The sequence below is a fragment of the Lathamus discolor genome, chromosome 15, assembly GCF_037157495.1.
Source record: "Lathamus discolor isolate bLatDis1 chromosome 15, bLatDis1.hap1, whole genome shotgun sequence".
NCBI classification, from domain to species: Eukaryota; Metazoa; Chordata; class Aves; order Psittaciformes; family Psittacidae; genus Lathamus; species Lathamus discolor.
In genome coordinates, this window is record NC_088898.1 from 11,451,986 (window position 1) to 11,467,437 (window position 15,452).

The 15,452-nt window shown below is 60.7% G+C and overlaps 2 protein-coding genes across 2 annotated transcripts; one reads left to right on the forward strand and one right to left on the reverse strand.

Annotated features, from left to right (window-relative positions):
* The first annotated feature begins 4,234 nt into the window (after positions 1-4,234).
* On the forward strand, positions 4,235-8,246 carry LOC136022341 (POU domain, class 5, transcription factor 3-like). The gene is made up of 5 exons (XM_065695485.1): positions 4,235-4,794; positions 6,136-6,247; positions 6,586-6,716; positions 7,282-7,446; positions 7,671-8,246. Exons 1-5 carry the CDS (start codon positions 4,237-4,239, stop codon positions 7,920-7,922), a joined length of 1,218 nt encoding a protein of 405 aa, XP_065551557.1. The 5' UTR covers positions 4,235-4,236; the 3' UTR covers positions 7,923-8,246.
* A 2,806-nt stretch (positions 8,247-11,052) lies between these two features.
* Positions 11,053-14,199, reverse strand: FUT7 (fucosyltransferase 7). Its single transcript, XM_065695442.1, has 2 exons — positions 14,121-14,199; positions 11,053-12,409 (listed from the first exon to the last, which is right to left on the reverse strand). The coding sequence occupies exon 2, from the start codon at positions 12,367-12,369 to the stop codon at positions 11,326-11,328; it is 1,044 nt and encodes a 347-aa protein (XP_065551514.1). The 5' UTR covers positions 12,370-12,409; positions 14,121-14,199; the 3' UTR covers positions 11,053-11,325.
* Between the last annotated feature and the right edge of the window lie 1,253 nt (positions 14,200-15,452).

A 15,452-nucleotide genomic window follows, 5' to 3' on the forward strand; every position in this document is an offset into this window, starting at 1 on the left:
TTGTTGTATGTAGTTCTTTTAACAGGAGATTTTATTAAACGACCATGTTTGAGACCCATGCAAGTGTGTGGTGTGGGGGCAGCTCCCTGGTCATGCTGCTCCTCTCAGGAGTGGGGAGGGATGGGGTAGACAGGGAGGATGCTGCGGGTCCCCCATCCCAAAACCTTCCCTGGGGAATAGCTAACATAGCCATCCCGCCTCTGCCCCCAAACCCTTCCCAAGGGATTTTTCCCAGACCAGGCAAGAACCAGAGTCGGTTTTCTTGCTCCAGTGTTTGCCAGGAGATGTTTCCCCAGCTGTGCCTGCACAGCCCACACCCAGCCCTGCAGCACCCAGCACCCACCCGCCCCATCACCCCTCACCCCAGAGGCCCTTCGCACCTCTGTGGGGCCAGCAGATAAGGGCTATCCTGTCCCTGCATTGTACTCTCCTGGCCCTTTGATCACACCAGACCCCCATCAGGCTGATACAATCTCGTCTCCTCCTGGTTTCAGCAGCCCCAGGGTGGCTGGTGGGTGCTGACTCACCGGCAAAGCACCTGGGCACCCTTGGGGATGCTCAGCTCAAAGTCACCCATCATCATCACCATCATCATCAGGACCATGGCAACATCGCAACCCAAATCACCCGGGACTGCCCCAAGGCTCACATGGGGACACCCAGCCTTGCACCCATGGGGAGACTCAGCCTTGTACTCTCCTCTCCAAATTCATCCTTTGCTCTCAGGGCCCTGCAGCCTCTCACAGCATGCCCAGGCTTTTTGAGAAGCCCTGAGTCAAACATAGTTCCTCCCAGCAAGACCCTCCGGCTCAGGGCACCAAAGCAGCAGGAGCCCTTTGTTCCTTGGGGAGTTGCGTCCTTACCGCATCCTGGTATGGAAGAAACATTGGTCCTGGGACACCAGGTTTGTGCTGCAGACAGCCCAGGACAGCCCGGGGCTGGGTGCAGGGTCTATGTTCAGCCCCAGCATGTCCATGCCTCAGTTTCCCCAGCAGGAAGCAGCTTCCATCAGCAGGAGGAGCAGCCGGGGTGTTCAGGCACTGTGGTGATGCAGGCGATGCCCAAACTGCACCCGGGCTCTGTAACGCAGAGGCCTTTTAATTCTTCACTGGTGAGGCGCTGGCACAGGGTGCCCAGAGAAGCTGTGGCTGCCCCATCCCTGGCAGTGCTCAAGGCCAGGTTGGACACAGGGGCTTGGAGCAAGCTGCTCCAGTGGAAGGGGTCCCTGCCCGTGGCAGGGGTTGGAGCTGGAGGAGCTTTAAGGTCCCTTCCAACCCAAACCAGGCTGTGACTCTATGAGGGAGCAGAACTGGACCAAAATATCCTCCTATGAACTTTCCATCCTGTCCACCCAGAGCAGCTGCAGGCAAGCAAACTGGTGCCATGGAAGAGCTTCAGCGTTCTTTCAAGAGGTGTGGCTTCTGAAGCTGAACACACTGCCCAGACCTTTGGTGGACCCAGGGTGCAGACTGGGGCTGGCTCTGACCAGAGGATCAAGGTGAGATTGCTTCGGGCATGAAGCTCAAGAGCACCCAGCACAGCCCCAACTGCTTCTCCATCATCTGCCACAGAGGGTGCGTGGACAGTGAATGGAGCACCATCTGCACTCATACACTCTTTTAAAATCTGATCTCCACTCCAAACCAGCCTCAAAACAGTGCACTCAGCAACACGACACGCAAATGTGCAGCTCTGTCCTCCCCAGCCTGCTGCCGCATCAAGCGAGCTGGGGAAGCTGGACACATTTCTTTCTCCTTCTTCCTAGCGGGATCTCACTTATCCCTGGCTGCATTGGACCACAGAGCTGTGCCTGAGATACATCCTCCTGAAGCAGGCTGAAGTCTCTGCTCCAAATATGTGGCCAAACCCAGCCATTGGTGCACAGTGACCCCACACAGTAACTGGGGACCTCTCACAGCCCCCCCAAAATCGCCCCATTGAAATGTGTGGGGGGGGGCATACACTGAGAACCCCTACTGACACCCTCCACATCCCACAGCTAAAACCATCACCGCCACAATAGGCCCTGCTCCTACAAAGGGGACGGTTCAAAGTCAACGTCTCCCTTCCCCTCCGCCTGTATATGAAAGGGAGCAGGAATGCGTTTGAGGCCTGTCGGGCTGGGAGGGTTGGGGGGGCTTCCTGGGGGGATGGAGAGAAAGAGCAGGTTGGCAGGAGGAGGGGGTCCTGCCCGGGAACAATAAATCAAAGGGAAGGGGAGTTACTGCCCAGCCAAAGATCTTCTGAAACCCCGGGCCACAGCGGGAGCCCGGGAGGAGCAGGGTTGATGGCTGCCATCGGAGTCCTGCAGAGACACTTCCTCTGCCCGCGGCATCCCGGGAAGCGCGATGCAGCACAGCCCAGGGCCCCGCTCTGCCCTGGGCACGCCTGAGGCCAGCACCAGCACAGACAGACCCGCACCGGGGTCTGAGCAGGGGTGAGCCCCCCAGTGGGTCCCGCAGTCCTGGGGCTTGCTCAGGGTGACCCGTGTCCTGACGCGTTGTCCATGTCCCCTCACGATTGCCCACATCGTTTCAGGATTGCCCACATCCCCCCTGACTGGCTTTTTACATCCTCTTGTCTTGTTCTTGGGGCTGCTCAGCATCACCCACCCTTGGCAGAGCAGCCTGGCACATACGTCACCAGGACTCAGGATGGGGCTTTAACTGATTCCAGCTCAGCCACTTGGTTGGCTTTTATTCTTTTTCTCCCTTATAAGTCCATCACACAGAATTCATCCTGCCCCAAGGAGCTGTGGCTGCCCCATCCCTGGCAGTGTTCAAGGCCAGGTTGGACAGGGCTTGGAGCAAACTGCTCCAGTGGAAGGTGTCCCTGCCTGTGGCAGGGGTTGGAACTGGATGAGCTTTAAGGTCTCTTCTAACACAAACCATTCTATGATTCCATGATCATTACAAGGGGGGTTGTTCTGCTACCCCCATGGGAAGCGGTGCCCCGGTCTGCTGCTGGCATTACGGGTCCCAGCACTCCCAGGAGCCAAAGCAAGTGCTTCATGAGGAGCACCAAGTGCCTTTCCCCAAGCTGCCCCATCCCAGCGCCGCGGGGGAGGCTCCTCCAGCCTATCTCTCTGGCATATCTCCAGTGCCAGACAGCAGCAGGCTGCCCGTAATCCGGGTTAATAAACAGGGAGCCGTGCTGGCAGCCGGGTGGTCTCTCACCCTGCTCCGGCTGTGGTCAGGGGTACCCGGGAGCATCAGGCAGGAACTGGGCTGGCAGATCCCAGCAGAGGCTGATGGGGCAGCAGCGTCGTGATCAGGGAAGTTCCCAGTTCTGTTGGAGGAGGGAGGGAATGGGGAAATGGCTGGAGCTGGCCCTGATAGTGGCATTGTGAAGGGCAGTATGAGGAAAGCCCTTAAGATAGGGAAAATATCAAGTGTGCTCCGTTGTGGAGCAATGGGGCTGATAGCCAGGGCTGCAATTAACTCTCTGGTGGCACACCCAGAGTTTTGGGGCCTCTCTGCCTACAGAGGCCTCCAGGAAGGACATGGTCCCTCAGTCATTGCCTTCTTCTGTGGGGTGAGCAAAAGGAGGTCAGTGGGAGTGAGAGGGAGCCGGGGGGCCCCCGCTTTGCTCATGAAACATTCTGTAGGACACCCCATGGTGTGTGAGGCCGCAGCTGGGACCAGGTGTTGCAGAGGGGCAGGAGGGGACGGCCAAGCACTCTTCCAGCGCGATGGCACCAGCATCCCCAAGACAAGGTTGCTGCGGCTCTTGGTAGGCTGCACCCCTTGCATCCCAGGCTGTGGCTGCTGCCCAGAGCAGTCCCGTTCCCTGCCTGTGCCTGGACCCGGCGACACTGGGGAGCTCCCAGGTGGGGAGACGCTGGGGCTGACGCTGCGCCTACACTGGAGGATGTGAGTCCCACCGAGCACCCCGGAGTTGGGGCGGGGGGAGCTCTGCCCTTCGCCGCACACGGGGCGAGCGGAGCCGGAGGGGCACAAGACCCCGCAGTGGAGCACTCCCCGCCCCGCGGCCAGACGGGAAGGGGACAGACGGGTCCCAGCACCCAGCCCATCTCCCATCGCACCTGCCCCCCACCCTCAACCCCTCCCGGGGGGATCAAGTTCACGCCCGACCCACCGGTGCGGGGCCAATGGGGCCGGGGTCCATTTCCATACGGCCCAGCACGGCCCCGCCGCCCTCAGAGGCCCCGGTGGCGCCGCAGCAGGGAGGCAGCGGCCGGCAGCCCCCACATGGAGCCCTAGGCCCGCGGGCAGCATGTTCAGCCCGGACGGGGGGCTGCCGGCCGCCCACTTCGGCCTCCTGCCCGAAGCCGGCCCGCCCTTCCCCCGCGGCGGCTTCGACGGGGCGGCCACTCAGCCGCTCTTCTTCCCTTTCGCCGCCGAGCCCGAAGCCACCCGCGATCCGCCGCCAGCCCGCGCCTGGCTGCCCCCTCCCGCGGGGCCGCCCGCCAAGGCGGAGGCGCGCCCGGTCCGGCCCTGCAGCCAGCCCTCGCCCGAGCCCCGCACCGCGGCTTGCTGCGGGTCCACCTGGACCTCCCCGCCCTGGGCCGGGCCCGCGCCCCCTGGGGCCGCCGCCGCCGCCCTGCCCGGTCCGCCCTTCCCCGGCCCCGCTGCCTTCCCCGGCCCGCAGCTCTGCCCCGCCGCCCTGCAGCCGGGCTCTGGTGGCCTGTCGGGGTTGGGCAGCAGCGGCAGCTCCAGCGGTGCTGCCAGCGAGGGCGGACACTCCAGCGACAGCGGCGACGAGGTGAGACCCGACGGGACGGGAACAGGCAAGGGCTGCCCTCCGCCCGGCCAGCCCCGGCATCCCTCGCAGGTACCGCGCTCCCATTTTCCTGCCACCGATGCCGCTGGGGAGGCGAGGGACAGAGCCCGGCCTCTCTGCCGTGACGCCCCGTTGGGGCAGGGACCCGCTTGGCAGCTCTCGGGCATCGCTGTTAGGGGGGACCCTGTCGGTGCCGTCCTGCTCGTCCGTCCCCTCCTTCGGGTATCCCCCTCCAAGTAGGCCCGACGATTCCTTCTTCCGCGGGTGGAACACTTCGGGGAGGCTGTTTTGGGGAGAGAAGGGCGGTTTGGGGAACTCGGCAGCTTTTCTTGTGCTGAGCCCGGCACACGCTTTGCCGACCCTGGCCACGCTGCGGCCGCGCTGCGGCCCGGCGACGGGCAGCATCCCCTGTGCGCTCCTCCCGTGGCTTCGTGGGTACCGGGACGGGCAGAGCCAGCCAGGGTTTGGGTCGGGGGCAGCGGTAGTTCTCGTGTCTGGCAGTTGAGATTTCGGTTTGGTTTTAGTGTTCTTAAGCCGTAGCACAGTATTAGCCCGTCCTCTCGGGCAGGCTTCGCGGGCGCGTCCGCGCGGCTGCTGCGGGGGATCAGAGCTCTGCCGGTGAGGGCGTCGCGTCTCGGGGAGCAGTCCCCGCTTTTGTGGGGGCTACGAGGAGCAGCTTTTCCCTGCTGAGGGTCGCCCCGTGGCGGGGATGCTCCGGGGTTCCTGCTGAGAAGTACGGCAGGAATTCAAACCTGAGGCTTAAGTGGCAGGAGTGAGATCCGAAATTGCGTTGCCAATATGGAAATCAGATTCCAACATGCGCCCCCAGCAGCTGAAGGCTGCGCTGAGGGAGGAAGTACAGGGAAAAGCAGCCCTCCTGAAGGAAAGAGCTGGGTTGTGGCATGGAAGTGTTGGGATCCTGCTGGAGTCCTGGGCCCTTTCATCACTCGCTTCACCTGAGGCGTTTCACTTGTCCCGGGCGCAGGGCTGCCCCGTCGAGGGAGGGGGGGTGGGTGCGCACTCCCGGCAGCGCAGAGCTCGTGGGCACGTGCCGTGGGCTGAGGGGACATTCCCAGGTACGGTGGAGCAGAGCTCTGAGTACTCCCGCACCCTCTCTCTGTCCTTGGGCCACCTGGGCGGGGGGGTAGTCCAGAGGGTACGCAGGGGGTGCTATGTACGTCAGGGTGGGGGAGACATTTTGGGATCCCTGAGCAGAGCCCCTCTTTCAGAAATTAGGGAAAACCCTCCTGTCACCCACCCCATCGCCCAGAGCTGGCAGCAGCTGGTGGGTGCCAAAAGGTCTACTGAGCCCCCCTGTCCCACACTGACCACCCCAAACCGGCAGCCCATGGGCAAAGGTTGTCCTCTCTCAGCTTCTCTCTGCCTCTCCAGGATGCACCGACCTCGGAGGAGCTGGAGCAGTTCGCCAAGGACCTTAAGCACAAGCGCATCATGCTGGGTTTCACCCAGGCTGACGTGGGGCTGGCTCTGGGCACCCTCTATGGTGAGCACCCACTAGGGGAAGGAAGAGGCCTTGGGGGGATGGCTGGGGGGAAATACCTGAACGCCTTAGCAACCTGCAAAGGAGGTGGCAAGTATCAGCCCTGGGGCTCCTGTTAAGTACTTGCTTAAGCTCAGAAAGGTTTGAGAACAAGGAGCTGATTTTAAATGGCTGCAGCTGCTTCTGGAAGAGTGTTGCAGTGGTTTAACTTGGGGATGAAGCATCAGGGAGGGTGCCTTGCCTTGTTCCCCACCCCGAGGGTCAGGGGATGTTGGGGGGAGGGCTCTGAGGGGACTGGTGGGGGGCTGGAGCAGTGTGTGATGTCCTGCCTGCCCACGCAGGGAAGATGTTCAGCCAGACCACCATCTGCCGCTTCGAAGCGCTCCAGCTCAGCTTCAAGAACATGTGCAAGCTGAAGCCACTGCTGCAGCGTTGGCTCAATGAGGCAGAGAACACGGACAACATGCAAGAGGTGTGGGGCTGGGGCACGTGGGAGCCAGGGCACTGCACACTCGTGAGCCCTCAAGCTGCAGCTTCTCCCTTTCTTTAACATGAGATTTTTGGGAGGGGAGAGGAAAGGAGCAGCACGTACTTTGTGCCATAGCAGCATCTCACTGCCAGGCACAGCTGGGCTCCTCCTTCAGCCCAGCTGTGGGAGGAACCACTGGGTATCGCCTGGTGCCAGGCTGGGGAGACCCCAAATCACCCCCCAGAATCCTTGTGGTCCCATCTTGGAGCAGGCAGGTCCTGTTGGAATCACAGATAGGCTGGAGGTGCAGCTTGCTGCTCCCTGGGGGGATGCAGAAAGACATGTCCATGTGCACCATGGACATGGACATGTGCACCACGTGTCTACACCAGCTGCAGGCAGTGGTGGGACACTGGGAATGGCCTCAGTCACAATGGGATGATGCTCAGTGGACAGTAACAGGGACAAATCCTGTCCCCATCCTGCCTAGACCACACGTGTGTCCAGATCCTGGTGGGGACATCACTAGCCTTGTGACCCAAGTGCATGGTTCCTCTCCCATTTTCAGATGTGCAATGCGGAGCAGGTGTTGGCCCAAGCACGGAAGAGAAAGCGCAGGACCAGCATTGAGACCAACGTGAAGGGGACACTGGAGAGCTTCTTCCGCAAGTGTGTGAAGCCCAGTCCGCAGGAGATCTCCCAGATTGCTGAGGACCTCAACCTAGACAAAGATGTAGGTTGGAGGAGTTTGGAGTGTGGGTGTCCAAATGGCCATGGTTCCTAAGCACTTGCATCCAGCTGGTTCAATACTGGAAGCTGGGGGAGAGTGGCCATCTTCAGCCTGCCCCAGGAGGAGCTGTGGCAGGGTTGGGGCTCTGCTGTGGAGATGCCACCCACAAAAGGGTGTCCTTGTCACCCTCTCCCCCCTCACCCTGCCCTGTCTCCCCTCTCTTGCAGGTGGTCCGGGTCTGGTTCTGCAACCGGCGTCAGAAGGGCAAACGGCTGCTGTTGCCCTTCGGCAACGAGGCGGAGGGGGTGATGTATGACATGAACCAGCCCCTTGTGCCCCCCGGCCTGCCCATCCCGGTGACATCCCAGGGCTACAGCCTGGCACCCTCCCCGCCTGTCTACATGCCACCCTTCCACAAATCTGAGATGTTCCCCCCCGCGCTGCAGCCCGGGCTCTCCATGAGCAACAGCAGCCACTGAGCCAGGGCTGCGCAGGCTCTGGGGCAGCTTTTCCCCGAGCAGGCTCAGGCACGGCCCCACTCCCGTTCCGGGGCACTCACTGGGATGTGCAGGGCAGGGGAAGGGCTGGAAGCCTGGCACAGGGATGTCACCTGCTCCCTGCAATTGCTCCCAGCCCTTCCCAGTTAGGCGAATTTACTGGTTTCAGCATCATCCAACCTCTCCTGGAGGGCAGCTGCCCCACTGCACCCTGCTGAAGCCATGTGTGCCGGGGTGCTGAGTGGAGCCATTTGTGCCCAGCTGAGCTGCTCCTGTGAGACCCAGAAAAATGTGGGGTTTAGATGATTTGGGGGATTGGAGGGGGGAGGGAGGGTGGTTTTATTTTGATTTTTTTTTTTTTTTAATTTTTTTTGGTTGTAGTTCTTAAAAAGCCAAACTCTCCGTAGTGATTCCTAGTTTCCCAGCTTGACTCCTCCCTGTCACACAGAGTGGGGCTGGGGTGCTGTGCCCAGGGGCTTTGCCACCCTCACCCAGTGGCACAAAAGGGCTTCACCCATCCATGGGCAGGCTACTGCTGGGGCTTGCTTTGGGGGGTGCTCAACATCACCCCGGGTCCCCTGTGCCCTCTCCAGTGTGGTCCCTCTGCCCCAGCATGGCTGCCCCAAGGATCATCTTTCCCGGGGGGCTGATACTGTCCTGTCTGTGCTGCGAGCACCCCTGTGCCTTTGAGCCTGCTGTAGTTGGTGATGATTTCTATTTTTTCTTAATTATATTCCCTCTGACAATGAAATAAATATCGGTTCTTTGGTGCCTGAGAGCAAGTTAACCCTTTCCTTGCCCATTTCATCCCTACTCCTGCATGCTGCCAGCAGGCCAGCCTGGTTGGCTCTGGGGCAGCAGTGTGAGGCTGGACCAGAGCACCCAAATAGGGTGGAGGAGTCCCTGTCACACCAGCAACACACAGCTCTCTGCTGCCTGTAGGCCAGCCCACTACTAGGACAGCAGCAGCTTGTTGAGTTCTGTGCCCCACCACCCGGCTGCCCTCCATCACCTACACCCACTTGGAGCTGCTGTTTTTCCGTGGCTGCTTTTGGGAAGGGTGGGAATGCAGCAGTATCCTGACTGCAGGCTGCAAACACTGTGCACCTCACAGGGATGTGGTGGGAGCTGCAGCACTCCATGCCCTGGGGTGGGCAGAGAGAGGTACAGGAAGTCTGGACTGCCGTTGCTGTGGGGCTGCCAGTGTGACACTGGTGGACAAGGGACGCTCCTGTGCATGATCCGACCATGGTGGCTGTGCCAAGTGGTGCCAGTCCAGGTAGGTCCAGGTGAGCATTAGGGGCTGAGCTGTTTGAGATTGGGGGTGCCAGACCAGCCAGGAAAATCGAGCATCTGAGAGAGGCCACCTCACTGTTCACTGCCATGGGCCCTGCAGTCTGGTTTGGCACCAGGCTGTGCTCCTGTAGGGAAACTGGCTTTGGAACAGGCTGCCCAGGGAATCATCCCTGGAGGTGTCCACAAACCATGCAGTCAAGGCCCTCAGTGACATGGGTTAGTGGTGGCCATGGCAGTGCTGGGGAGCAGTTGGACTTTATGGTACCAAAGGACTTTAACAATCTGGCTGAGTCTGATTCTAGGAAACTTCTGAGAAGCCCCTTCCTGGATTTGGCTGCCAGCAAATGGGTTTGTTCTGGGTCTGGCCCCAGCCTTGCTGCCATTGCCCAGGCAGGAGTGGGGACCCTGCAAAGGCTGAGGTGCACACAAGAGGCTGGGTGCCAGCCCCATGTGGTTGTGATCCCCTTGGCTCGCCCTGTGTCCCCACTAGCTCCCCAGTGCCCTGTGCCCAGGGTCACACAGGGCAGGGGCACAGGCCACTGCTGCCTTTTGGTGCTGGTGCTCTAGTGGGTGCTGGGGGCTGGTGCTGCAGCATGGTCGGTAGCAGGATGCCTGGGAAGGATGTCACCTCTGAAGTTTGCTCCTCCACATCTCCAGCATCTGATTTTCCCCTCCAGCATAAGGCCGGCCAGGCAGGACCCCTGCTCCCCACGAGGGGACCCCAAATCCCACTGCCCAATGTCCTGCCCCTGGGCACTCTATAAACCCTTCCTGCTGCATTTTCAACTTGCCCAGAAGGCAAAACCAAACTGAAATTTGAAGCCTCAGAAACTGGAAGTGCACAGCATGGCCACTGATCTGCAGTCCAGCAAGGGCTGGGCTGGGCACATGGGTGTGTCAGCCTGGGGTAGGTACAACATCTGCAGAGGGTATGCTGCTGCATCCCGGGCATGGGGAGTGGGTCCTGCCACCTTGAGTGGTGGCAGCAGTGGGGTTAGGTGATGTAGGGCTGCAGGGAGGGAAAGGGGCAGGAAATGTGAAAAAAGAATGTATCAAGGGGGTTGATGGCACCAAACTGAGGGGCACGGAGCAAGGCATGGATGGAACTGTTGTCTCACTGCCTAGTCCTGTTGCCCAGCCCCAGCATTGCCACTCATCCTAGGTGGAGGTGTCCCCTCGGGGTGCCTGGCATTGCCTGTGCCCAGGTGCAAGGTGTGTGCATGGGCCAGGGTGCCCACAATGTATGCACCGGGTCCAGCTCTGCACCGTGCTGGTAGCGTGGTGCCTGGTGTGTGCAGTGCAGGGTGAGCAGGACCTTCCATGGCAGTGCCCAGGGCACATGGATCAGGCTGCTGATGCCACACGTTGTCCAGAGGCATGGCTTTGCTCTGGGCTTGCTGCTAGGCTATAGCCTCCACCATGCCGCTGGCTTCCTGCCGCATCAGGGCAGGAGAGTGAGAAACCGCAGCATCCCTCTGACTGCACTGAGCGGGCTGAGATTGCACCCAAGCGCATCCGGTGTCCTGGTCCTCACCAGCATGGTGACACCCACAGCTCGGCAGTTGGGACTGTTGGGGGAATGCATGCTGGGGTGGGCCAGGAAGTGGGGGAGCAGAGGCTGTGCTAACTCCAGCCATGGGGTGCTGGGTTCCCCCTGCTGACCTGACCTTGGCTCCTCCAGCCCAACCAGGAATGTCACCACAGGGTCTCTGGCACTGCAGCTTCACTGGGGAGGGCACAGAGCAATGGCAGGGGAAGGCTGGGGAGCCCCACACCCCGCTAACCCCTTTCCCTGCCCTACAGCACAGGCAGAGCCTTTGCAGCACTGTCATTTATTTCCAAAGCACCATCTGATCCTTCCTGCACCAGGGCAAGGTGGGTCAGTGTTGGGTCAGGTGGGGGGGGTCGTTCAATTTTGCAGGAAATTAAGTTACAAGTAGTTGCTCAATGTCTCAGTGTGGCAACAGCCAGGCTGGGGGGAGAGGTGGAGACATCCATCCCTGCCCCATGTCCTGGTCTAGGACTGCCCCGTGTATCCTCTGTACCCCACCCCTGTATCCTCTGTACTGATGGTCCCAGCACACCAGCTCTAGGTGTTGAACCAGCTCTCGAGGTCAGGATAGATGTGGCCACGGGGCAGGCTGGGGTAGGTGCTGCAGATGGTGCAGATCCGCTCCCTCCAGTCGGTATAGAGCTTCACACTGTACCGCCTCTGCCAGGCAAAAAACTGCCGGTAGCGGCTGGAGTTCATGGTCTTCAGGAAGGTGGCCAGCTCTTCCAGGGAGCTGAAGTCATCCACGTGGATGAAGGAGTCTGCAGGGACAAACTGCTCGTAGTTGGCCCGGGGAGGACCGAGGACCACGGGCACAGTGCCGGCCATCAGTGCGTTCCTCCAGAGCTTCTCGGTGATGTAGTCTTGGTGGATGGAGTTCTCGAAAGCAAGGTAGAACTTGGACTTGGATGTTGTTGGCAAGAGGCAGTCCTTGCAAAGTGGCATTTTGTTTGCTTTCCCGTATATGTTCACATGGAGGTACCTGGAGAGGTTCTTGTAGACTTCAGCTCTCTTCTGAGTCCTGTGGTAGTTGCTGATGACCCAAGACACCAAATTGGTCTTTGCAGGGATGTTCACAATGGCCGACCGGTTGGGCACAAGTTTGCCATAGGGGATGAAGATGTCCGAGTCCCGTCTGTAGGTCATCACCCAGTTGAAGGTCTGGTTCCATCTCGCTAGAGCTTTAGTGTTGGAGGGGGACTCCAGGGACACCCATACCCAGCTCTGCCACGGTGGCCTGTCCTTGGGCAGGCTGTCCCTGCTGGGCTGCAGCCTGGTGTGGGGGAACACCACAACATCTGCCCAGTGCAGGAGCTGGCGCTCCATGGTGACCCAGCAGCCTGTGATGCCATACAGCTCATGGCAGACATCCCCACTGATATTGGGGACCTGCTTTGTGGGCCATTCCCAAACCAGGACCAGCAGCGGCTCAATGTGCTGGGGGGCTTCTCTGGAGACCTGGGGAGGGTTGAGGAAGCACCTCAGGCTCCAGAGGGTGGTTGCAAGCACCACTGCAATGGCCACTGCCTTCACAGCGGGCCGGCCCCCCAGCAGCCGGGGCAGCAGTGACACCCGGGGCATGCTGCCAGGCTGGCTGTCACCGCCAGTGACAAGCTGATACCTGGGAGAAAGGAAAGGACACCAAGGCCTGTCAGCTCAGCTTGCAAGGGACGGTGGGGAGGTGCTGGGGCTGGCAGGATGGGAGAAACGGCTTCCCCACTGACTTGGGCTCCAACATCATCCCTGACCCTCCTGCTGCCCCCCATGCCCCTGGTGTCATCCCATGGTGGCTTTTGTGCCACCCTCCCACAGTCCTCACCATCTATAGGACAAGCAGGGAAGTGCTGCCAAGGGGAGTTCTGCATTCAGCTCTGGGGCAATGAAATAGGGATGTGAAGCTGTTGGAGCAAGTCCAAAGGAGGCCACGGAGGTGCTGCGAGGGCTGGAGCAGCTCTGCTCTGGAGCCAGGCTGAGAGAGCTGGGCTGGGGCAGCCTGGACAAGAGAAGGCTCCTGAAGGGGAGACCTGAGAGCAGCTCCAGTGCCTGAAGGGGCTGCAGGAAACCTGGAGAGGGGCTTGGGACAAGGGCCTGTAGGGACAGGCCAAGGGGAATGGCTTGAACCTGCCAGAGGGGAGACTGAGATGAGCTCTTAGGCAGAAGCTCTTCCCTGTGAGGGTGCTGAGGCGCTGGCACAGGGTGCCCAGAGAAGCTGTGGCTGCCCCATCCCTGGCAGTGCTCAAGGCCAGGTTGGACACAGGGGCTTGGAGCAAGCTGCTCCAGTGGAAGGTGTCCCTGCCTGTGGCAGGGGTTTGGGACTGAAGGAGCTTTAAGGTCCCTTCAACTGAAACCAGGCTTGGATTTTGTGAAGGGGGGGGTACAGGGCTGATGGGCAGCAGCCAGCTGTGTCTCCTGCACTGGCACCACTCCGCATCACACACAGTCCTTGGTACTTGCTCTGGTCCCCAGTTTTCCCATTGACAAAGAGCTATCTATGGTCCCAAATCCACAATTCCTGCTTGCCCAGGTCAAGTCTGGAATGCCACCTGGTGCCTGGGAGTGTGCAGGATGGGGCCACACACCAAAGGGCAACAATGGGGGACATCCCAGGCCCTGCCTGGATGACCCCACGGCAAGGCCCAAGCTGGGAATGGCGTTTACCTGGAATCACTGAGAAGTCTGAACCCCCAACTGGGGTGTCCTGCCTGAGAAGTGCCCCCTTGCTCCAGCACCCTCCTGCAGTGATGGGCAGGCTGCCCCCAGGCTGAGGGCTCTCCTCAGGTTTGGGGTGTTCTCCCCAGCCACCAAGTGCACAGGGAGCCCCAACAACCTGGGAGCTTGCAGCCTGAGCCCCTCAGGCAGAGGGAATGCCAGTCCCAGACATGGGGCACCCACATCCATCCTCGAGCATTTGGCACCCAGGGTGGTTTCCTTTTCCAGGTAACCTCTAGAAACACATGGGGGGTCAGCCTTGCTGCTGGCCAGGGCTGTGCACATTCTTCCATGGTTTTTGAGCCTTCTGAGAAGTGGTGCCTGGCTCTCCCACCCCAGCTACTGCAGCTTTGTGACAAAACCCTTCCCTGCCTTTGCCCCTCTGCTAAAACACGCAAGCTAAGTTTAGGCTCCAGAAAAACCTGGCATCCCAAGCAAGGAGGGCTGGGAAAGCTTTGCCTGTTCCCTGCACTGCACACCAGTGCTTCTGATCCCTCTGCCCACCAGTCCCTGGCCCTCTTCGCAGATGCTCTGGTGGGTACGCCCTCCCTGGCAGTGCTGGGGTTGCCCTGTTCCTTAGCCCCTCTTCCTGCCATGGGCATCGGTGCTGAGCTCAGACTTACCAGGCCGGGCGGCGGTGCTGTGCGAGATGCCTGTGTGTGTGTGCCCTGGCACTGCTGCTGCTGGGCTGGGGCACTCGAAAACTTCCTCTTTTCTGTGGTTTTGCCTCCTCGTGGCCCCACAGTGGGTCCTTCCTGCCACGCTGCAGCTGGCACAGCCCCCTCCCTGCATTTCCCCTGCACCGCATGGGCACTGGCTGACCCACAGCTGGTGCTGCCCCAGAGGTGGATGGGTGCCCCATGGCCGGGTAGGTACCCTGTGGCTGGGTGGGTGTCCCACAGCTGGTGGGTGCCCTCTGGCTGCATGCCCCTGGCACATGCAGCTCTCTCTGAAGTCACCCAGCAGTAGCTGAACAGCAAGATACTCATTTGTCTTGCACTGACACCAGGCGCTTCTTCAGCATCTGCTGCCGCCCGTTGCAGAGCCAGTGGGATGGAGCCACAGCCTGGCACAGCCACCAGCACTGCCTGTGTCATGGCAGGGCCATGGCACGAGCCAGCACTTTGCCCTGGTACGTGTGCGGCGTTGGAGGCCCTGCTTCTGCTGGGATGGGTGCAGGAAACCTGCCCTGAGCCTCGCCAAGGTGCCACCCAGTTGAAACCAGGACACCAGCCTGGTGCTGGCTCCCACTGACTCACCTTGAAATGGGCAGGTACAGCAGCTCCTCAGTGCTGCCAAGCCCCGCACCTGCCCCAGCTGGGTGTTTGCTGCCAGAAGGGGAAGTGGGCATGTGTGAGTCTAACAGAAAGCTGCCACACGTACCCCAGCTCTCTCCCTGCCCCTGCCCCTGCCCTCCTCTGGCCACACACTTGGTTGTCTTCAGTGCTGGCACTGCTGTCTGGGTGCCAGATCTTCTGGAAAGCCCTGGCAGGCAAAAAGAGATGGGGAAACTGAGGCAGAGGTGGGGAGGGGGCCCCTCGGCATGCAGCATTGTCCCTGGAGCTGGCACACTGGAGCTGGCAGCAGGGCCAATGCTACTCCGCGGGGGTCCTTGGGCTGCTCCAGCACCCCTGAGGTCCGCATCCCCCCTGGCCCCTTGCTCCTGCCACTGTCCCAGATCCTGGGAAGGCTGCAGGTAAGGGGCCAGGCAGTGGCTGGGCACAGTGCAGTGCCACCATACCAGGGTGTAGCTGGGCTCTGTGGTTTCAGTGCCACCCTGGGAGCCCTCAGAGGCCAACAGCAGCTCTGAGGCTGGGTGTTTTTTCCTCCCCAGCCATGTCCCCTGTTTCCTGTTATCTTTCTTGCCCTCTTTCTGCATTTCTTCCCCCACACGATTGAGAGGCCAGATACTGGGTGCTGTACAGCCCGTGGGGCACCATTCCCAGCCTCGCCTG

What these genes read in the sequence shown, in the direction of transcription:
- LOC136022341 (XM_065695485.1), top strand. Translation starts at nt 4,237, where the DNA reads ATGTTCAGCCCGGACGGGGGGCTGCCGGCCGCCCACTTCGGCCTCCTG. An exon ending in GGCTCTGGGCACCCTCTATG is followed by an intron (nt 6,248 to 6,585) that starts GTGAGCACCCAC and finishes CTGCCCACGCAG; the next exon opens with GGAAGATGTTCAGCCAGACC. An exon ending in ACACGGACAACATGCAAGAG is followed by an intron (nt 6,717 to 7,281) that starts GTGTGGGGCTGG and finishes TCCCATTTTCAG; the next exon opens with ATGTGCAATGCGGAGCAGGT.
- FUT7 (XM_065695442.1), bottom strand. Translation starts at nt 12,369, where the DNA reads ATGCCCCGGGTGTCACTGCTGCCCCGGCTGCTGGGGGGCCGGCCCGCT.